General features: G+C 44.8%; 1 protein-coding gene across 2 annotated transcripts in view; it reads left to right on the top strand.

Annotated features, from left to right (window-relative positions):
- The window catches only part of SPEN (spen family transcriptional repressor), a 70484-nt gene that overhangs the window by 6553 nt on the left and 44805 nt on the right, over positions 1 to 19126 (top strand). For both annotated transcript variants that reach the window (XM_074893181.1, XM_074893180.1), the window contains exon 2: positions 15721 to 16041. In XM_074893181.1, coding sequence (XP_074749282.1) covers positions 15721 to 16041 — 321 coding nt within the window. The remainder of the gene's footprint in view (positions 1 to 15720; positions 16042 to 19126) is intronic.

The following is a 19126-nucleotide window of genomic DNA, read 5'->3' as shown; positions in this document are numbered from 1 at the left end:
TTGATGGCAACAAGGGTGTAAGTTGTTAAGCTGCTAGTGGGGTGGATACGTTCTGGTTTTGGTAGCTACCAAAAATAAGCACTTGGGAGATGTTTTTGCTTGTGTTTTTTATTAAGTTCAGTGAACTTGCTGAGGTCTGAGAACGCCCTGAAACCAAAGATTGCAAGGGCAAACATTCCTAAACAATGAACTGAGGAATAAACTAGAAAATATGATTACTCTCCATAATAAGATTTGGAGTTTAGCTGCATCTTCGGCATGCCGATTTAGAAATCTCGTGGGAGGAATGTGAGCCTGAAGATGGAAATTCACAGTGTACAACCAGCCTCATGGCTTACCTTTGCATGAGTCTTTGTAGTGTTCTGAAGACTATTTGAACAGTTAATGAAAATCAGACAAAAGCTGCTTTTTTTCATTGCCCAAGTCAACAGTGTTTCCCACCTGGTGATTGTACGTGCTGGGGTAGTGCAGGAGGTTTTGCCTTTCTGTTTGCCTGGTGGTGAGTAATGGCAGCTCTGGTCTCCTTGAGTCTGAAAAACCATCTCCAATGCTGTGCAGTAATATATTAAGATGTGATGAAGACGATATGATGAATAAAACACTGCAACTGCTTTGGTTTCTGCATTTCCATAGTTATTGTTTAACCTACTAACACTGTAATCATCCTGTGCAATCTGTAAAATCCTGCAGTGTGAAGATAACGTCCTTCAGTAAAAGAATAAACGTTGTTACAGACTTTTCATAAATATACCAGGATATATTCCAGGGCCTGCTGCAATCTGATCTGTTAGCAGGATAGATGGAATATTAAGGCAGTGGCTCTGGATTCAGTTGGAACAACATCCTTCTCAGGACGGATTCTTTGGAAGTGTGTCCTGTAGCATTGCACGTGGCTGGCTCTGTACTGTACTTTGTATATTCATGCCTTGTCCGAGGTCCAAACGTTCATGGTGACTTGGGTGAGAGTGCAGCAGAATTCAGATGTGAAAGGAACATCAATTTTTCTGCTCAGACAAACTAATCATGGGAGAAGAGCGGCGGTCTGTTTTAATGACCGCTTTCTGGTTAAAGTCTCGGGCATCTTTTAAGAACAAAAGGGAGCTTTTTTTGCTTGCTTTCTCTTCCCCTTTTTAATTAAGCTTAGCAACTTCAAACTGAAAGCACTTTCTTTTTTTTTTTTTTAAGCATGCTTAGATCTGAAGTGTGACCTTCCAAATCTGATCAAAATGCCCCGAATGTGCTCTCATCTCAATACTGAAAAGCCAGATAAGTCCAAACATCTCTGGAAGGAGCGTGAATAGATGGTCTGCACCGCTGTCTGTTGGATACCGGTGGCTCTCTCTCCAGATGAAGACAGCGCTAACTTGTGTGTGTGTTCCTCTTGGATATCCCTCTGTCCAAATAGAAGAGCTTGCACGTCTTTTGTTATCCCCTGATGTGGTGGGAAATCGGTTCAAACCGAGTTCTTGTCACGAAGGTGGTCAGGTGCCCAGTCAAAGCTGCGTTTGAAATGATCTTTTAGCTCAATTAAAAGACTACTGCCAGATTGTAAATTACTTTTTTTTTTTTTTAAAGCAAGTGGTGAATCACCTTCAGTTTTTTTCCAGGTAGAAAACTGAGATGGTTGTGTTTTCTGTCCATGGGATTCATTGAGAGGAACTTAATGTCCCTGTCGCAGATTTCCCCAACTGCAGCGTGCGCATCTTTGGTGAGATGCTCGCTGCTTCCGCGTGGCACAAAGCACCGAGCTGTGATCCATCTGCTCTTGCCGCTGGTGTGAATACCTCCCGTCCTCATTAATAGTGACGGCTGCCAAAAAACGCATAGAGGCTTATTTAAATGTTCCCTCTTTAGACTCTCTGTGGCAGCTGTGGGTCACCTGTAATAGTTAATAGGGAAAAATAAGAAAAATAAATCGCCAAGTTGTATGTTTAAAGTAGTCGTATTTGGAGGGGGAAAAAAAGTCTTCCGGCCTCATTAGCATCCTAACTGTGAAGAGAATAAAAGCGCAGGATGGATAAGTATCTCCCTTGTATATGTAACCAACATCTGATTTAATTTCAGGGGATCTGTGCTTGTGTGTGTGAGACACTGCTCTTGGAAAGCCAGCTAAATACGCATCCAGACAGCTAACAATCTGCACAGTAACCTCATTGTAGTCAAAGTCTAAATAAACCTTTGGTCTTTTCCTTAACTCTAAAACAACTTGTTGGAAGTATTAGTAGCAGAGAAGCTTTGCCACATTTAAAAAATAAAAATGGCTTTAACACTGGTGGTGTAGATGATACGCTGGTTGTGGGTACGGTGAGATATGCTGGGTTTTGGCAGCAGCTGAGCTCAGGAAGCATCTCTTCCTCTGCGTCCGTTCAGAGATTGTGGTCTCCTGGTTGTGCGGGCGATTCATGCTCTTGCCTAGCTCGTGTCAGACTGATTTTTGAAAACAAGCGTTTAAAGGTGAAGCTGATCACCGAAATGCTGTAAAATTAGGAAGCGGCTTTCCTGGCGGTTACGGTGCCGTACCCGGTGGTGTTGCGGATGGTACGGTGTATCCTTAAGCCGCAGGAGGAGCCCTGTTGGTCTGGTAGTACCCATATGCCGTGATAAGGGTCTGCTGAATTCTCTGGTATGGTGAGGCCTCCTTTAGGTCAGCTCGTAAAACCGAGGTGAGAAACCTCACCCGACGTTGCGATGAAATTCAAACTAGCCTGTTTTCAGCTCGGCTTCGCAAAACCTTGACTTTGAGTTGCATCAAAAGAAAAGCCATTAAAATCTGGCTGGCTAAGGAGCTCAGTTGGGGCAAGTTTTAAGCTCTCACCTACGGAGAAACTGCCTGGAGCGCTGGTAGTCACTGCAGACAGAACACCTGAGTGTGTGCCTGGCTCTTACTGTCAGCAGGGAATATTAGTTTCCTTGGGCTGACACCTGGCTTGCGCCGAGTGTTGCGCTGCCAGTTGGTTTAGTCACAGGAACAAGCACTTTCTCCAAGGTGATGGTAGCGGTGAGTCGCGAACCAGCGAAATAATATTTGCCCATCTGTATTTGGGTGACTGGCTGGCGTGGCAGTGTGGGAGTGGCCGGCCGGCTTAAACACAGGGCTTTGTGGATGAGGCTGGGCTGGCTGGGAACTGACTTTTTTTTTCAGGGTGGTGGGACTTTATTCCTCCCCGGTTTCAAGATCGTAACCTTTTAGGAGTAGGTGGTGAGCTTTTGGTGTTGGTGACTTGACTGTGAGTCCTTGGATCCGTGGCTGCTTTCTATCGGATTCAAAGTTCAAGTTGTCAAACCTGTTGGCTGAAATGAAGCCGGTCGCTTGGTCAAACCGAGTTGTGCTTTGAGGGGGAAGAGCAATCCCGTCACTTGGGATGCTCTGAGAGTCTGCAGACAGATAAACTTTATTTTCTTCTGAAATACCATTTTCTGGAAAACGTACAAAACGTCGGAGAAGAGGTTGTAAAGTTTGTGTTTTACTGGAGAAGTATGAACCAGTGAGCACCAAGACTTACGAAGCCTTAAGATGATACATATTTAAAGTACTCCACAGCATGGCTGGGAGACCATAATGTTATGACTCTGCATTTTCCTCCATCTGCTGCCGAATACATGCAAAGCAGGGCTTGGAGAAGCAAAACTGAGATGGGGAATTACTCTTTCATGTAAGACTGAAAAACTTGATTAATCAAGAGATTCCCCTACAGTTGCGATGCAGCGCATTCTGAAAATCAAATCCAAACAAATCCTGAAATCAGTCACACAAAGGAACAGGCTTGAGCAATTCCTCTGCAGAAAGCATTTAATGTAGCCTATCGCCACCGGTATTTTTGAAGCAAATCTGCAGATTATGCTTTAAGCTGGAAGGAAAAATGCCCTGGAGATGGAATTTAGCGGCTCTGTGTCTAGCATGTAGTAACGTGATACCACACATCTGCGTAGGTTGGAGGATAAAGAATCACAGTGCATCATACTTGATACAACACAGCTGAACATGCAGAGTTTCTACAAATTTTTGTAACCTCTTCAGGCTTCTACAAATAGTTGTATTTATTCTCATCTGCGTGGAGAGCAAGATTGTTGTGATCTTGCCTCGCATATGTATCTTCCCTAATCAATTTAAAACCCGTTAGCCAGTTTCAGCTGTACTTCAGGGTGAAGGGGGTACTCACAGTCTCATAGATACAATGTTCCTTTGAGTTTCATGAAAACAAGCGGTTTTAATAGAGGAGAGAGACCTGATTAGTGGCCCCATGGAGAGAAAAGCTGCAGCTAGAGTGCAACCCTTATTAGACATTAAAGAATCCACATGGGAGAGAGGTGTTCCTGACCGTGGGAAAAGCTGCAGTGGGAGCTGGCGGTTATTGGACACCGGAGAATTCGACCTCGAGACATGCATCCATAAGAAATGAGTCTTCATTATTTCTGCTCACAAAGCCACTTTGATTTCTTTTTTTTTTTTAATAACGTATATACCAATAAGCCCTGCTATGGATGCTTGCGTGCTTTTCCTTAATTGAACAGAAGTGACAACTAGGAAAAGTTCCTTAATAACAGAGCTTCCGCCTCTTTTCTGGCTGGCTGAGGTGGCCGTGCAAATGAGAAACTTGTATCGTTCAGCTGCATTTACGCAGCTTTAACTGGGTAATTTTGCGTTAAGCCCTACATTGCAGTTCGGTCAAGATTTGCCTTCTGACTGCAGCCTGCGGACAGTCTGATGCAACGCTGGGTTTGCCTGACGTTGCAGGCAGCGGAACTGCTGACTTGGGCGAGGAGATTAAATGCAGCCCGGCTAGATGTTGCTCAGGACAAGCTGGGGCTTTTTTTTACTCCTACAGCTTCATGCAATCCCAGTGCCCAAAGCATGGATTCGTCTCCCCTTCTGTCATCTTTGTCAGGTTGAAGTGTTGTTAGGACTCCTTTTGAATGCTGTTTTGTGCTGTGGGGGTGTTGCAGTGGAACCGATCTGTATCTCAAGGAACGGGTGTATCTGTAGTCAAGTTTCACCTGATGTGTGTGCACTAGAACAGCTTATCTGCAGCAAAATTTTTTGTCATGGGAGTTGCAGAAAAATTTCCTGCTGTGTTGACTGTTGGAACAGGTAGTTGCTACCAACAGTAGCAACCACGAATAAACGGTTTGAAATACTCTGTTCCTTCCCTCTCTGGTGGTGCATAATAATTTCATTTGTATATTAATACTTCAGCAGTATCCAAATGGTGACTTCGCAATAAATCAAATGTCTTAATTAGGAATCACTCTTACTTCGTGTCTTAAAATGGACATTCAGCTGAGCTGTAAAGCAAGAAGCGAGCGCTTGTTTCAGCACAGAGTTATCTGCTGGACTATCTGATATGTCGAGCGTGTTACTCTTAAATAACAGAGGTATCAGAAGTATCAGTGAATGTGCCTATGCTAGCTTTTTAATTTCCTACTTTGTCATCTCTTAGGGAGGGATTACGAGTGTAGACAAAGCCCTAGCTGTTTGCAGTGTGTGGCAGGAACACGTGCTGTATCTCATTAACAAAACCCCCGTTTGTAGTTGGAGTTGAGAGATTTCCCGTTGAATGCTGTTGGGGCTAAAGGGAGCTGCAAAGTCTAAGAGTGGTCTTGGTTTGAGTCATTTTGGGCGGTGGGGCAGGAGGGGAGAGTGACGAGCGTCGTGTTGAGGACTCACCCCAGTCATGTAAGCAGTCTGACTGAGCTCTGTACCCTGGCTGATGGTTTCTGCTCCTGAATTTTGAGGTTTCCCTGAAGGTCTTTATTGCTAGGAGGAGAGCTGCAGAGAATGCCCTGAAGAGCGTTGTTTTTCTCCCCCCAAAGGTCTCAGAGCCAATAAAGATCGTTCTAAACAGGTTTTAAAACATCTCAGATTGCAATCTAGAAAATTATGGGAGCTGGGTAATTAGGGCATGTTTCTGAATCATTGCTGTCACAAGGTCTGTTCTCGGTATGGCTTGAAAACCAGTGCTCCTTGTGATAGGAGGAGCTTTTATTTTGCCTGGCTTTGGGAAGGTAAAGGCTTTCAGAGCCTTACATTATGTGGATTTATCACTCGCTGATGAGCTTCCTACTCATGATCATCCAGAATGCTATCCCGACCGCTCACCATGGTTTATCGTTATAGAAACAACAATTTACCTACACCAATGCCTGCAGTGTGGGCGACGGACAGGAGGAGCTGGAAGCCATTGTGCAGCAGGAAAACCATGATCTAGTTGCTATCAGGGAAACATGGTGGGATGACTCGCACAACTGGAGTGCTGCAGTGGATGGCTATAAACTTATATAAATATATAGGGGAGAACTTTGTAGAGTAGGGCTGATGGTTGGACTCGATGATCCCAAGGGTCTTTTCCAACCTGAATGAAAAAAACCTCAAACAACTCTGCAGAAGGGATGGGCAAGGAATGAGAGGCGGTGGGGTGGCCGTGTATGTTAGGGAATGTTTTGATTGTCTAGAGCTTAGTGATGGTGACAGTAGGGTTGAGTGTTGATGAGTAAGAATCAGGGGGAAGGCCAACAACATAGATATCATGGTGGGAGTCTGTTGTAGACCACCTGACCAGGATGAAGAGGCAGATGGAATACTCAATAAGCAGCTGGGAGAAGTCTCATGATCGCTAGCCCTTGTTCTCATGGGGCTTCACTTTCCAACTATCTGCTGAAGATACAATGCAGCAGAGAGGAAACAGTCTAGGAGGTTCCTGGAGTGTCTGGAGGAGACCTTCCTGACATAGCTGGTGAGGGAGCCAACTAGGGAAGGCGTTCCGCTGGGCCTGTTGTTTGCAAACAGAAAAGGACTTGTGGGCGATGTGGTGGTTGGAGGCCATCTTGGGCACAGCGATCACGAAATGAGGAGGGGGGTCAGCAGAACTGCTGCCTTGGACTTCCAGAGGGCAGCCTTTGGCCTGCTTAAGAGCCTGGTTGCCAGAGTCCCTCGGGAGGCAGTCCTGAAGGGCAGAGGAGTCCAGGAAAGCTGGACATTCTTCAAGAAGGAAATCTTGAAAGGCCCAGGAGCAGGCCGTCCCCGTGTGCCGAAAGATGAGCTGGTGGGGAAGAAGACCAACTGGGCTGAACATAGAGCTTTGGCTGGAACTCAGGAAAAAAAGCAGAGTTTATGACCTTTGGAAGAAGGGGCAGGCGACTCAGAAGGACTACAAGGATGTCGTGAGGTTATGCAGGGAGAAAATTAGAAGGGCCAAAGCCCAGCTAGAACTTAATCTGGCTACTGCTGTAAAAGGCAGTAAAAATGTTTCTATAAATACAGTAGCAACAAAAGGAGGACTAAGGAGAATTGCCATCCTTTATTGGATGTTGGGGGGGGAAACACAGTGACAAACACCTGAGGAAAGGCTGAGGTACATAATGCGTTTTATACTTCAGTCTTTGATAGTAAGGCCAGTTGTTCTCTGAGCCGGAAGACAGGGACGGGGAACAGAATGAAGCCCCCATAATCCAAGGGGAAATGGTTAGCGACCTGCCACACCACTGAGACACACACAAGTCTATGGGGCTGGATGAGACCCACCCAAGGGCACTAAGGGAGCTGGTGGAAGTGCTCAACCAGCCACTTCCCATCATTTATCGGCAGCCCTGGCTAACTGGGGAGGTCCCAGTTGACTGGAGGTTAGCAAAGGGCTGGAAGGAGGATCTGGGCAACTACGGGCCTGTCAGCCTGACCTGGGTGCCAGGAAAGGTTATGGAGCAGATCGTCTTGAGTGCCATCATGTGGCATGTACAGGACAACCAGGTGATCAGGCCCAGTCAGCGTGGATTTATGAAAGGCAGGTCCTGCCTGACTAACCTGATCTCCTGTGACAAGGTGACCCGCTTAGTGGATGAGGGAAAGGCTGTGGATGTTGTCTACCTAGACTTTAGTAATGCCTTTGTCACCGTTTCCCACAGCATTCTCCTGGAGAAACTGGCTGCTCATGGCTTGGACGTGCGTACTCTTCGCTGGGTAAAAAACTGGCTGATGGCTGGGCCCAAAGAGCTGTGGTGAATGGAGTTGGTGGCCAGTCACAAGTGGTGTTCCCCAGGGCTCAGTACTGGGGGCCAGTTCAGTTTAATATCTTTATCAGTGGTCTGGATGAGGGGATTGAGTGCACCCTCAGTGAGTTTGCAGATGACACCCAGTTGGGTGGGAGTGCTTGAGGGTAGGAGGGCTCTACAGAGGGATCTGGACAGGCTGGAGCGATGGGCCCGGGCTAGTTGTGTGAGGTTCAGCAAGGCTCAGTGCTGGGTCCTGCCTGTGACCCTCTTGGGTCACAACAACCCCAGGCAACGCTACAGGCTTGGGGCAGAGTGGCTGGAAAACTGCCTGGAGGAAAAGGACCTGGGGGTGTTGGTTGATGGCCAGCTGAATACGAGCTGGTGGTGTGCCCAGGTGGCTGAGAAGGCCAATAATAACATCCTGGCTTGTATCAGCACTAGCGTGGCCAGCAGGACTAGGGAAGGGATCATCCCCCTGTACTCGGCACTGGTGAGGCCGTACCTTGATTACTGAGTTCAGTTTTGGGCCCCTCACTACAGGGAAGACATTGAGGTGCTCGAGCACGTCCAGAGAAGGGCAGTGAGGTTGGTGCAGGGTCTGGAGCACAAGTTGTGTGGAGCGGCTGAGGGAACTGGGGGGGAACTGGGAGAAAAGGAGGCTCAGGGGAGACCTTGTCACTCCCTACAGCTACCTGAGAGGAGGTTGTAGCGAGGTGGGGGTTGGTTTCTTCTCCTAAATAACAAGTGATAGGACGAGAGGAAACATCATCAAGTTGTGCCAGGGGAGGTTTAGGTTGGATATTAGGAAAAATTTCTTCACTGAAGGGGTTGTCAAGCGTTGGAACAGGCTGCCCAGGGAAGCGGTAGAGTCACCATCCCTGGAGGTATTTAAAAGATGTGTAGACGTGGTGCTTAGGGACATGGCTTAGTGGTGGACTGGGCAGTGCTAGGTTGATAGTTAGACTTGATTTTCTTAAAGGTTTTTTCCAACCTAAACAATTCTATGATTTTGTGCCGAGAAAGAGAGAGGCATTTAATTTGTTTTATTTTTAGCTGTCTTTAACACGATGTAGCAGCTGGAGATAAGGAGAGCCAATACCATACATTGAATCTCCTCTAGAGCTGCTGGAAGTGCTCCATACGTTGCTGGCAGCCTTTGTGCTGGTACCCGTGTCCTAGTGAGTTTTGTCACTTAAACTTATTTCTTTAGAAAACGGGGGGAAGATCAGGTGTTCAGAGGAGCATTACAAAATGGTGCTGTGGGGCTCTTCAAAGGGGCGTGTGCGCGTATGTATATTAGATAAACACTCGCAGTATTTTCACCACGATCCTGAATAGCTAGTTTTCAATTTTCAAGATAGAACTGAAACGCGTGTGCGTTGACGTGAGGGATTTCTGGTGTCCTGAGCGTTGCGGTGTGCCAGCTCTGTGCAGAGCATGGTCTGGTGCCCTTGGGAATGAAGGCTCCTGCCTTCAGCCAGCTTTGGATCAGGCCCTCAAGCAATGAGACTGTCGTGCTGAGTTGTTCATAGTAAATACCGCGTTTGGCCTCCCTTAAGCACAGCTGCTAGCCAAGGCCAGCGGCCGTGTGTACGTTGCCATATTTGTCGTTAAGCATTTGAGATATCGTTTGACAAATTCTCCAGGGGTTGAGTGACAGTCCTACAAAGACAAGCGATTGTGGCTTATCGGGTGACAGTTCCCCCCCGTTTGTTAAAGTTGATTTTAAGTGTTGTTTTCCAGGACTCTGGAATTCTGCTTGTTGTTTCTATGAAGATACATTTCAATTAACGTGCATTATTTTCATGCCAGCCCTGTGCACACGCGTTGATGCGTGAGTTACTGTATTTACGATAGGACCCAAACCCAGTAATGCAGCCTGTGCATTTCTGAGTACTTTCTGTTCAGATTCCTTTATTCTTCTGTATCTGTAAGCTCTCAAGTCTTCCTTCCATGCTAGGCACAGGATGACATTGTCAGATTTTGAACTGATACTTGAAGTAGAGTGTAATTCCAAAGACTTTTGCTGCTGAGGTCTGAAGGTGGTGAAATACCATCTCATATCACTCTTGATATGAAACTCCCTTTCTAAAAAAAATTTGAAGTATGTAAATATTTTTCATGTCAAGTAAAGTATGTGGCTATAATGAATACGAAGCATGGAACATGGTGGTATTTAATTTTCTTAGGCCAAGCATGTTATAACTATGATATGGTATAATTTATTATATTCGTGCCCTTGTTGGGATCAGTTACAGTGCCTTATTCTTCGCAAATGCCCGTGTAAAGACACAAGTCCCTTTGTGTTGCTGGCTTAGGACCTTTTACAGCGGTGAATATGAAACACTGCTTTTGTTAGTGGTATGGGAGGGAGACGCTGGCTGTGCTGTTCATGTCGTCAGCTGGTGACACTGGAAGCTGGCGCTTAACTCTGAGCAGGATTTCTTCAGGGTAGCTGTCACCATGGCTTGGTGTCCTGCTGCTGGTAAGACTGAAAGTGCAGTGAGTTTTGCTGCTCTTCAGCGGGTTATTTTGCCTGTTAACGTGGATGGGAAGGAGATGCGTGTGCTCTTGCCGTGTGCCAAGTTCTTAGGCTGTGACATTAATGTCCGTGATAGCAGAAGACCCCAGAACTGATGTTACCGGAGTTCAGCAGACATCAGCAGCCTGGCTAACAACCCCTGCGGAGCTGGTGGTGCCAACCTGCTCTATGGCAGCTTTAGTATTGGCACATCTTGATTTCCCTGTATCGGGAGCAGATCTGCTTTGTGCAGGGGGAAGCAGGACTAGAGGAGCCCCTAGCATGGGGTATTTGGACTGCTTTGGAGTTACGAATAAGGAGAAGAGGCGCAGACATCTGGATAAGTATTATTTCAGGTCACATTATTTTGTTATGAAATAACAACAAAGCAAGAGGAATGCGATTGGCCAAGAAAAGCTTCAAGCTGTGCGAGCGTTTTACTGAATAATGCAGGCCGGGGCTTGCCGGGGTTATATAATAATGGAGGAGGAGGGAGTTTGAGCGCAGCACGGAAAAGTCATCTGTGCTTTTTAGATGGCTAAAGATATCTGGCTTTAGTCAAAGTGAATCCAAGTGAATCCAAAATATTCAGATGTCCTGCTGTATCAGGACGTCTTGTCAAATCATGCTCTTAATGAGCGGTGCAGAAACAAGCACAAAACCCCTGCGTTATTTCTGATCTTGCAGTGTGTCTTGCATTTAGTAGTACCTGGAGCGTAGCGTTGTGCCAGCGTCTAAATAAAAATACAGAGGAGTTTTTTAGACTGCGATGTAGCTGACCTGCAGAATTCTGCAGTAATGAAAATGGGTAAAAAAGGTCTGCACAAGCTCAGGGGGAGCTCAGCATGAGAAACAGGGAAGTAATAGGATTTAAAGTGGGATACGGTTTAAATTAAAAAAGGGAATCTCCCTGATTTCAACCTACCTTTTCCTATCGTGTATATATCATCTTGTAAAGATCCTAATCAGTTTATAAAATATTGCAGCTAAATGGTAACATTTGCTTACCAAACATTTGCTGGCCGGCTTTCTCCTTAGTCCACCCTTTGTTTAAAATGCTTTTGCATGGGAATAGCAGAGACTCTGCAGAAAAATGAGTGTTTGGAGTAAGCACCCGAGGTGAAGTGGTTAGTTAGAAATGGAAAAGTGAGAGTGCCGAGGGTGCCGATACCCCCGTGTAGGGAAAGTTGTAGGGTGAGGGATGACTTTGGCTGTGTCTGGGTGACACGTTGCCCCTGGGGAGGAGGAACCAGCTCGGCCTTGCATTGGCGGAGGCTGAGTTTCCCAACCCGGCCACGCTGTCTGCTGGTACGGGAGGAAGAGCTGGGGAGGAGGAAGGGCTGGAGAGCGAAACATGCCGAGCAGCCATGCCAAGAGCCCAGAGACATTTCAGCTGCTTGATTATAGAGGTGCTTTGATCTACACTGAATAAACCGATAATGCTTAAATTATGAATTCCTTTTCTTTGTCTGAAAAGCTGGATTAGCGTGGCTTTGTTCGAGCAGTGATTATCGAGCAACTTTTTTTTTTTTTTTTTTTTCTGAAAGGGCCGCTAGATTTGTGTTTACAGCTGGGTGCTGCGATCACGCTGTGCTGGTGGAGGGGCTCGGTGACATAACAGCTCTCGCACGTCCTCGTCTCCTCTGCTTCTGGTTGAACTGTAAACCCCTCCGAAAATACGGCCTCAGCCACCTTCGTTATAATACGGAGCTAATGATTAATCGGCATGAGTTGCGGATGGGAAGAGGCACTAAAATGCCTTGTTTTCGTTAGGGTCTGCCGATTTGGAGCCGAGCGAACGCGCCTCTTTGTTTTCTGTTTGGTCTGCCGGCGATTGCAAAACGCAGCCTTCTTGGAAAAGGCTGACGCACAGGTGTAAAGATACGAGGTGAAGGTTGAGAGGAGCCGCTCTGCGAACATTACCAAAGGTCGCGGCGATGCCTCCCCTTGGCTTTTGTCCCCTCTTCCCAGCCCTCGGGGTCCGGACAAAGGTTACCACTCCGAGCGCGTTCGCATCCATCTTGCCTTAACTTGTGATCCGCGTAATAAAACGCAGCGTTATCGCTGCCTCTCCTCCCCCCGGCCCTCCAGAAAGTATCGTGTTTTTTTTTTTTTTCTTGTAATGTATTATTCTGCTGCAGTAAACCCGTCTGGTGATGCAGCACTGCAGATCTCCCCTCCTCTCCCCTCGATGCGGTCCTCCTCCCAGCAGCATCTGCCAAGACGGGAGCAGCTCGGAGAGACGCCAATGGGTGGGGCTGGGTCGGATCAGTAGACAGATTAATCTTCACGGTGGGGGACCGAAGGATGTGTGTAATCACAGGACCACGTTGGGGCAAGGAAAATGCAAACCTTCCTCTCCCAGCAGCTGTCCTTGGATGCTCGGGGCTCTCTCCTTCTCAGTTTTCTTTCATCCCCCCCTTCTGCTCCCTTTCTCCTCCCCCCTCGCTTTCAGCAAAGACGATTGTCACAGATTATCCTCGGGGCTCGTCAAGGGTACGGTGCAGGGCACCAAAGCGCAGCGTATATTTACGTGTCTGGATAACGGATGGATTAAAATGCGCCGTCTCCGAGTGGGGTGAGTTAGGACCGTGGCTGCAGTGGAATACAGTAGTAACCTACCCCATCCATTTCTTTAGGAAAAAAATAAATTTTTCTAAATGAAAGGCAACGCAAAGTACACTTTTCCCAATACAAACATTAAGCTCCGTTTGCAAGAGTTGTGCGTTTGCTGGGTGATTTTGTTGGTACGTGGGGATCAGATTATGTCAGTGTTCTGTACCTTCCGCACCTTCTGGGCAGCGTTGTCTCAAATATTTGAACATTTTAACACATTCCGGATCTTCTGCAGCTAAAGAAAAATAATCGAGGTCTGTCTGTGTGTTATAATCACACACACATGTTACAATTTCAGCATTAGAAAATAAAAGAATTGTCAGGGTGGTGAGCAGGAAGTCCTTCAGAGCCCGTTTCTGATGTAACTGGCAGCAGCACTTCGTGTGAAGTAGGCTGTGGTGGCTGCAGTCAGAAGGTCAGTTAGGATTTTAGGTTTTTTGAGGAGTGCTAAGATACTGTTTCTGCCCCGCCCCCGCCAAAGCCTGTAGCCAAAGTATGGGCTCATGTTGCCAAAACTGAGTATGTAAACAGGGACCAAAGGGAAAGTACGTGTTCTAACCAGTCCCTTCTGTAACTGCGTTACTGAGAGGAACTCGATGGATATGAGAGTTGGAGCGCTCTGTCCTACTACATCTACTAGTCTGCAGAGAGCCAGCACTGAAACACATGTTGAAGGGTGATGGTAACTAGGATTTTGTCATGTTCGTTCATGGCATGAACAGTTTTTCAAATAGGCTCTTCCCTGTTTTCCTTCCCCTTTCTTCTTTTCCTGTTTCTTCTCTCTTCACATGTGCCACATCCAATTAGGCCATTTTTCCTCACAGGGTTTTTATTAACCATATCCTCTACTTCTCTGGTCTTCCCAAATCTTGCCTTCGAGCCAAGATAACCATATCCAGCTTCAGAAGAATGCAAACTTGGAGAAGTATCTTTCCTGCAGTACCATTCGCCATTATTTGCTCCTTGCAGCTTTTAAGTAGAACAAAAAATAACTGGTGCATCACTTTGGTATCACAGGTTAGGAAACTCCTGAGAATTAACGTCACCGTGCTGTACCCACGAGTACAAAGGTGGCAAGATCTGCTCTGGGCAGCTTAGAGGCAAGAATGCGTCCTGTGTGTGGCTTCACTTTTTCATGCCTAACAAGGCGCTTTCTGACTTGAAAGATGCTCTTGTTTGCTCATATATTCCTCAATGGACAGTGCACCGTATTTGGTGGAGAATAAACCAGTGAAAAATGAGACCTCAATCCAAACCAGACTATGTGTAAAGTGTAGTAGGTCAGGCTGGAATGAGAAGCCAGCAGTCAGCGAGGCAGGTTTTCAAATCATGTTTAAGGATTAGTCATCCACCAACAATAACAAAATTTGAAGGTGTATGGAAAGCCATGCATAAAACAGAGTCAGGTGTGGGTTCTGACAGCATTTGCTCCTCGGAGAGGCAGTTGTATTAGCTTTTTCCTACGTGTAGAGCTGAAAACAGCTTTTCTTGTTTAAGATCCATTTACATCGGCTCAGCGTTGGGCTGCCTTTATGAGCAGAAAATTTTTTGCAATAATTCTTCATTGAGTTTACAAATATTTCTGGATTAGTTTTTTATTTGTGTGTCCTTTTCCCATCAGTCAGTGCATTCAAATAGGCTTTTTGCCTCTTGTCACGGATTAACAACTGCAGAGAAAACCTTTACCTCTTTTGCTCAAAATCTCTCAGCTGAGAGAAATGAGCAACCAAAATGCAACCTGTTTTAAAACATTGCTGTGTTCATACTTCCCATTTTATTCTTTCTGCTGTGAGTTGATGCAAGTTATTTAAAAACATTTCACATCATATTTTCTTGTGTGCACAGACATTTTTTTTTTTTCTTTTATGTGGACATTTACTCATCCGCAAGTGACTGTGTTGCAATTACTTAACATACATTAAGTAGGGTGGCGTCACGTTCCCGTCAGCTTTCCTCAGCGTGCCTGTTGTGCGGCTTGGTCCGTGGCGGGGATGTAAAGTTGAACCCCAGAAGCTCCCAGCTCCAGGGGTGCCTGTGTCCAAAGTATCCCGCGAGGCTGTTGTAAATAAATGGGTTTGAGAGCAGGAGCGAGGATCAGAACGAAGACTCTTGGTTTAGTGCTGAATGGATTAAATATAGATTGGAGTAGTGGAATCGCTGTGTCAAGGTCATTTTTTTTTCTTAAGAAAATTGTCGGGATGTCTGTATTTTTACTTGTTGTGACACAGTTTTAATTATGTCATGCTCGTCAGATTAAAAATGAGAAGGGCTGCTCTAATTGCGAATACCTTTCTATTTCTTCAGCTGCTCTTGCTCTGTTATTATAAAAAGGGTGATCTCATGCTAGGCAAACCAAAGAGAGGAGTTTTAAATACAGTGATGGAAAGTTTAAATGCTTTTTCCCCTCTACAAATGGCTTTTTCCCTCTTTTTGAAAACGTGTCTTCCAACCTCTGCCGTGCTTTGAGATTGATTTTCCTGCCGTATGGGAAAGGCGAACGGTTTGAAACTGATGTGGATTTTGCAGGAGGCGATGTGACTAAATGTGGGTTTTTTTCCTACCAACACTAATATACGTGCTCTGCTTTGCTTTTCTTCCAGATATGGACGTGTCGAAAGTGTCAAAATACTCCCTAAGAGGGGGTCGGAAGGTGGAGTGGCAGCGTTTGTGGATTTTGTGGACATCAAAAGTGCGCAGAAGGCACACAACTCTGTCAACAAAATGGGAGATAGAGACCTACGGACGGATTATAATGAACCAGGAACCATTCCCAGTGCTGCTCGGGGATTGGATGATACAGTTTCCATAGCATCTCGTAGTAGAGAGGTTTCTGGGTTCAGAGGAGGTGGTGGGGGGCCCACTTACGGCCCCCCACCATCGCTTCATGCACGGGAAGGACGTTATGAGCGGAGACTTGATGGGTAAGTTCCAAGGTTTCTCTAGGCAGGTATTTTGTATTTGATATGGTGAGAAACACAAACTCTTATCTAGGGCCCCCAGATGGATTTAAAATTTTGGGAATTATCTGTGTTTCCTATTTTGGGTTGGAAACGGAAGTGATTTCTATCCCAGTGGCTGGTACCTTGTGGATCCATAGAGGATGTTTTCTGCAGCTGGTTGGATATCTACACTTGAAATAAGGTGGTTTTAAGATGGAAGATTTCCTTTGGCCAGCATCGTTATTGGAGTTACTCTTTTCTAGAAGTAATGATTCCATTTCTTGGATAATATTAAGGCCTTGCTCGGATGTATCCCTGCTGCCAGATGGAGCTATCTTACTCTACAACATGTGGTGAAGTTCTCTATGGAGTATCTTCGGAATACTAGAACCTAAAATTCTTTGAAAGCTTGATGCCTAGTTCTCAGTTCTCACTATACGCAGTTGGTATGTTAATTGGATTGTCACCACAAAATTTCTAGTAGACTTTAATGATGCAGCCCCTTGGATTCTACAGACAACACTTAGCCATGGAAATAACGCTTGGATGGAGAAGACCGAAGGCAGCTTGTGATGTTTCCATTTTGGATCTACATAATTTCCAAGTTATTGGGATTATTCTTTCTGATGGTATTGGCAAAAAGAGATGATGGACATTACTAAATTTTGGAAATTATAGTGTTTTTTTTAATGCTGGGATAAGAACTACTGCCTTGAATTTATTGGATGGTATACAGTCAAGACGCCAGTAGCCATGGGGAGTGGATTACTATCTAGTCTCTTAAAAAGCTCTTTGCTACTCCACATTAAACATACTTTAGTTTTAAGGACGTGGTACTAATACCAGTTTGTGGATACGCCAGTGAAAAATGACTGGGCTGGATGGTTACAAAGGCGGCTAGAGGATGCCTGCTGGCCAGCAGCGATGAGTGCCCTCGTGCATTGAGTGATCTTCTACCAGCTGCTTGATTCAGACATAGGGCTGGAAGTTAAAATAATGGATCTATTTAAGTGCCTACTGTCTCAAGAAAGAAGTCTGGGGGTTTCAGAGTTATGGTTTCAGTCTGGGACTACTTCCTTCCAGTGGAATTTTTTTTTGTCTTGTCACTAAGATTTTTTTTTTTTTTCCTTGTTGGTTCATCTAAAATATCATTTGACACCCTTGCCCATTAAGAAGGTGGATTACCCCTGTAAGAGGGGCCAAAATTGGGGAAGTTATGTTCACAATTCTCTCCCTAGATTTAATTGGGAATATAGGTCGTGTTTCCACACTTGGAAAAGGTTGGTATGTCCTGCCCTGTGTATATTAGCCCCTCTCCTAACCCAAGTCAAACCCTCTCTTTCCACTAACTCCAGTAGTACTTAGTACTAATAGATAAATCGAAAAAGCACTGTAGCCATTAGATTTTCAGCTCTGCTAGCTCCTCTGTCTGTCTTCTGTGTCCTTTTCATGGATAAGGACTTTGTTCTTTTATGTCAGCTATGTAGCAGTAACCCTCTAGAAAAAACTGCTTTTTCTCTTACCTCATTAAATCAGCTTTCACTGATTAACACTTTGTAGGATGCTAAATGCAATCGTTTATAAAATTGTTGGTCTTGGTCCTTCAAAAGGGGGAAAAAAGAGAGAGACATGTTTCTGTGCCAGATCCTGAAATTTCTTTCAAAATGCCATTGTTGCGAGCAAGAGATAAAGAAAATAGAAAGGCAACAATGAATTTCAAGCAGATATATAAGTTAATGACATTCTGTTGCACTGGTTAGGTAGTTTCTTATATATAATTTGAGAGGAAAAACTGCAGGCAAAACATGAGCTAGCATTCTGTAGAAAGCTTGAAAACGAGTTCCAATTTAACAACAGAGGTTGAATATATTTAGAGGATTAAGGATGTAGTGATTCATTGGAGAAAGAATGGAAGGATCTTCCCGAGATGCTAATCGAAAAAGGTTCAAATCCCATTTTCAGTTTATAAAAGATACCTGAAATATTTCTGACATTTTAAACAGAAGACAGATCTGTGATGCAGGAGAGGAGGAGGAAGCACAAGGCAGAATTGGGTTATTAGGATTCAGGGGACTGAAGTGGGTAATAATTGATTCTGAAGGAAGAATCCAAGATAGAAGGCTGGAAAAGAAAAAAAGGTTGAAATGTCCTTCATAAGATGGATAATTAAATTTTTAAATTAACTTTGGCTACCCTGACATATTTAGAATTTTGCAAATACTTTTTAAACGTTCAACGTAATCATTCTTGATCTTTCATTTTGCGGACATAACTTAGACATACCGTTCTGGTGCTTGTCTAAATTGGACTACTGAACTATTTGTAATGTTCTTTTAACTTTACCTGTCAGTTTTACTATCTCTTTATTTGAGAGATCACACTAACTTTCTTAGAACATAGAGCCTTTCTCAACTGACATACAAAATGTTTGAAACACTGAAACAAAACGGTCCTTAGCACTTGAAAGCAGTGTGCTTGTGAAGATAGAAATTCTGTGATTGCAGTAACAATAGCAGTCTCAACAAACAAAAACACCTACTGAAAAATTTAATTTATACTCCTTGTGTAGGGTCTTAGTATCTTTTGGGGGCCTGCACCCTTGCAGTTTAAGTATTCTGACATTAGTAATCAAGATGTTTCTTTAGTGTGTGCAGCTTTGATGAGAATTGAGTGTAGCAGTCTGATAAAAGCAAATTCCCTCTAAGAGGATGAAATACTTTAGAGCAGCGACAAGAAAACCCTTAATTTTCTGGGTCTTCTCTGAGTTACGCTACCCCTTTTGAAAGCAGCTTCTTACCTCTGGGTCATGCTTTGCACGGAGGCTTTCATGGCTACAGCCCAATTTGCGATGCCATTTTTGCAGAAGGATAATGAGAAGAGCTCCAGGAATTACCAGATTCCAAAATAATTTTTGAAGCTCTTAAGCAAAAATGGAGGGGGGGAAAAAAAAAAGTTAATTACGATGTCCACAAACACAAAATTTTTCTTGTTTACTGAATTTAAAAGAAAAAAAACAAATACAACTTAAATGAGGATTCTGCGCTGGAAAGCAGCATTTTTTTCCTGT

This window comes from Strix uralensis, chromosome 23 (assembly GCF_047716275.1).
Source record: "Strix uralensis isolate ZFMK-TIS-50842 chromosome 23, bStrUra1, whole genome shotgun sequence".
Taxonomy (NCBI): domain Eukaryota; kingdom Metazoa; phylum Chordata; class Aves; order Strigiformes; family Strigidae; genus Strix; species Strix uralensis.
The sequence above is the reverse complement of the archived record's forward strand: the minus strand, read 5'-3'. Positions and strand labels throughout refer to the sequence as shown.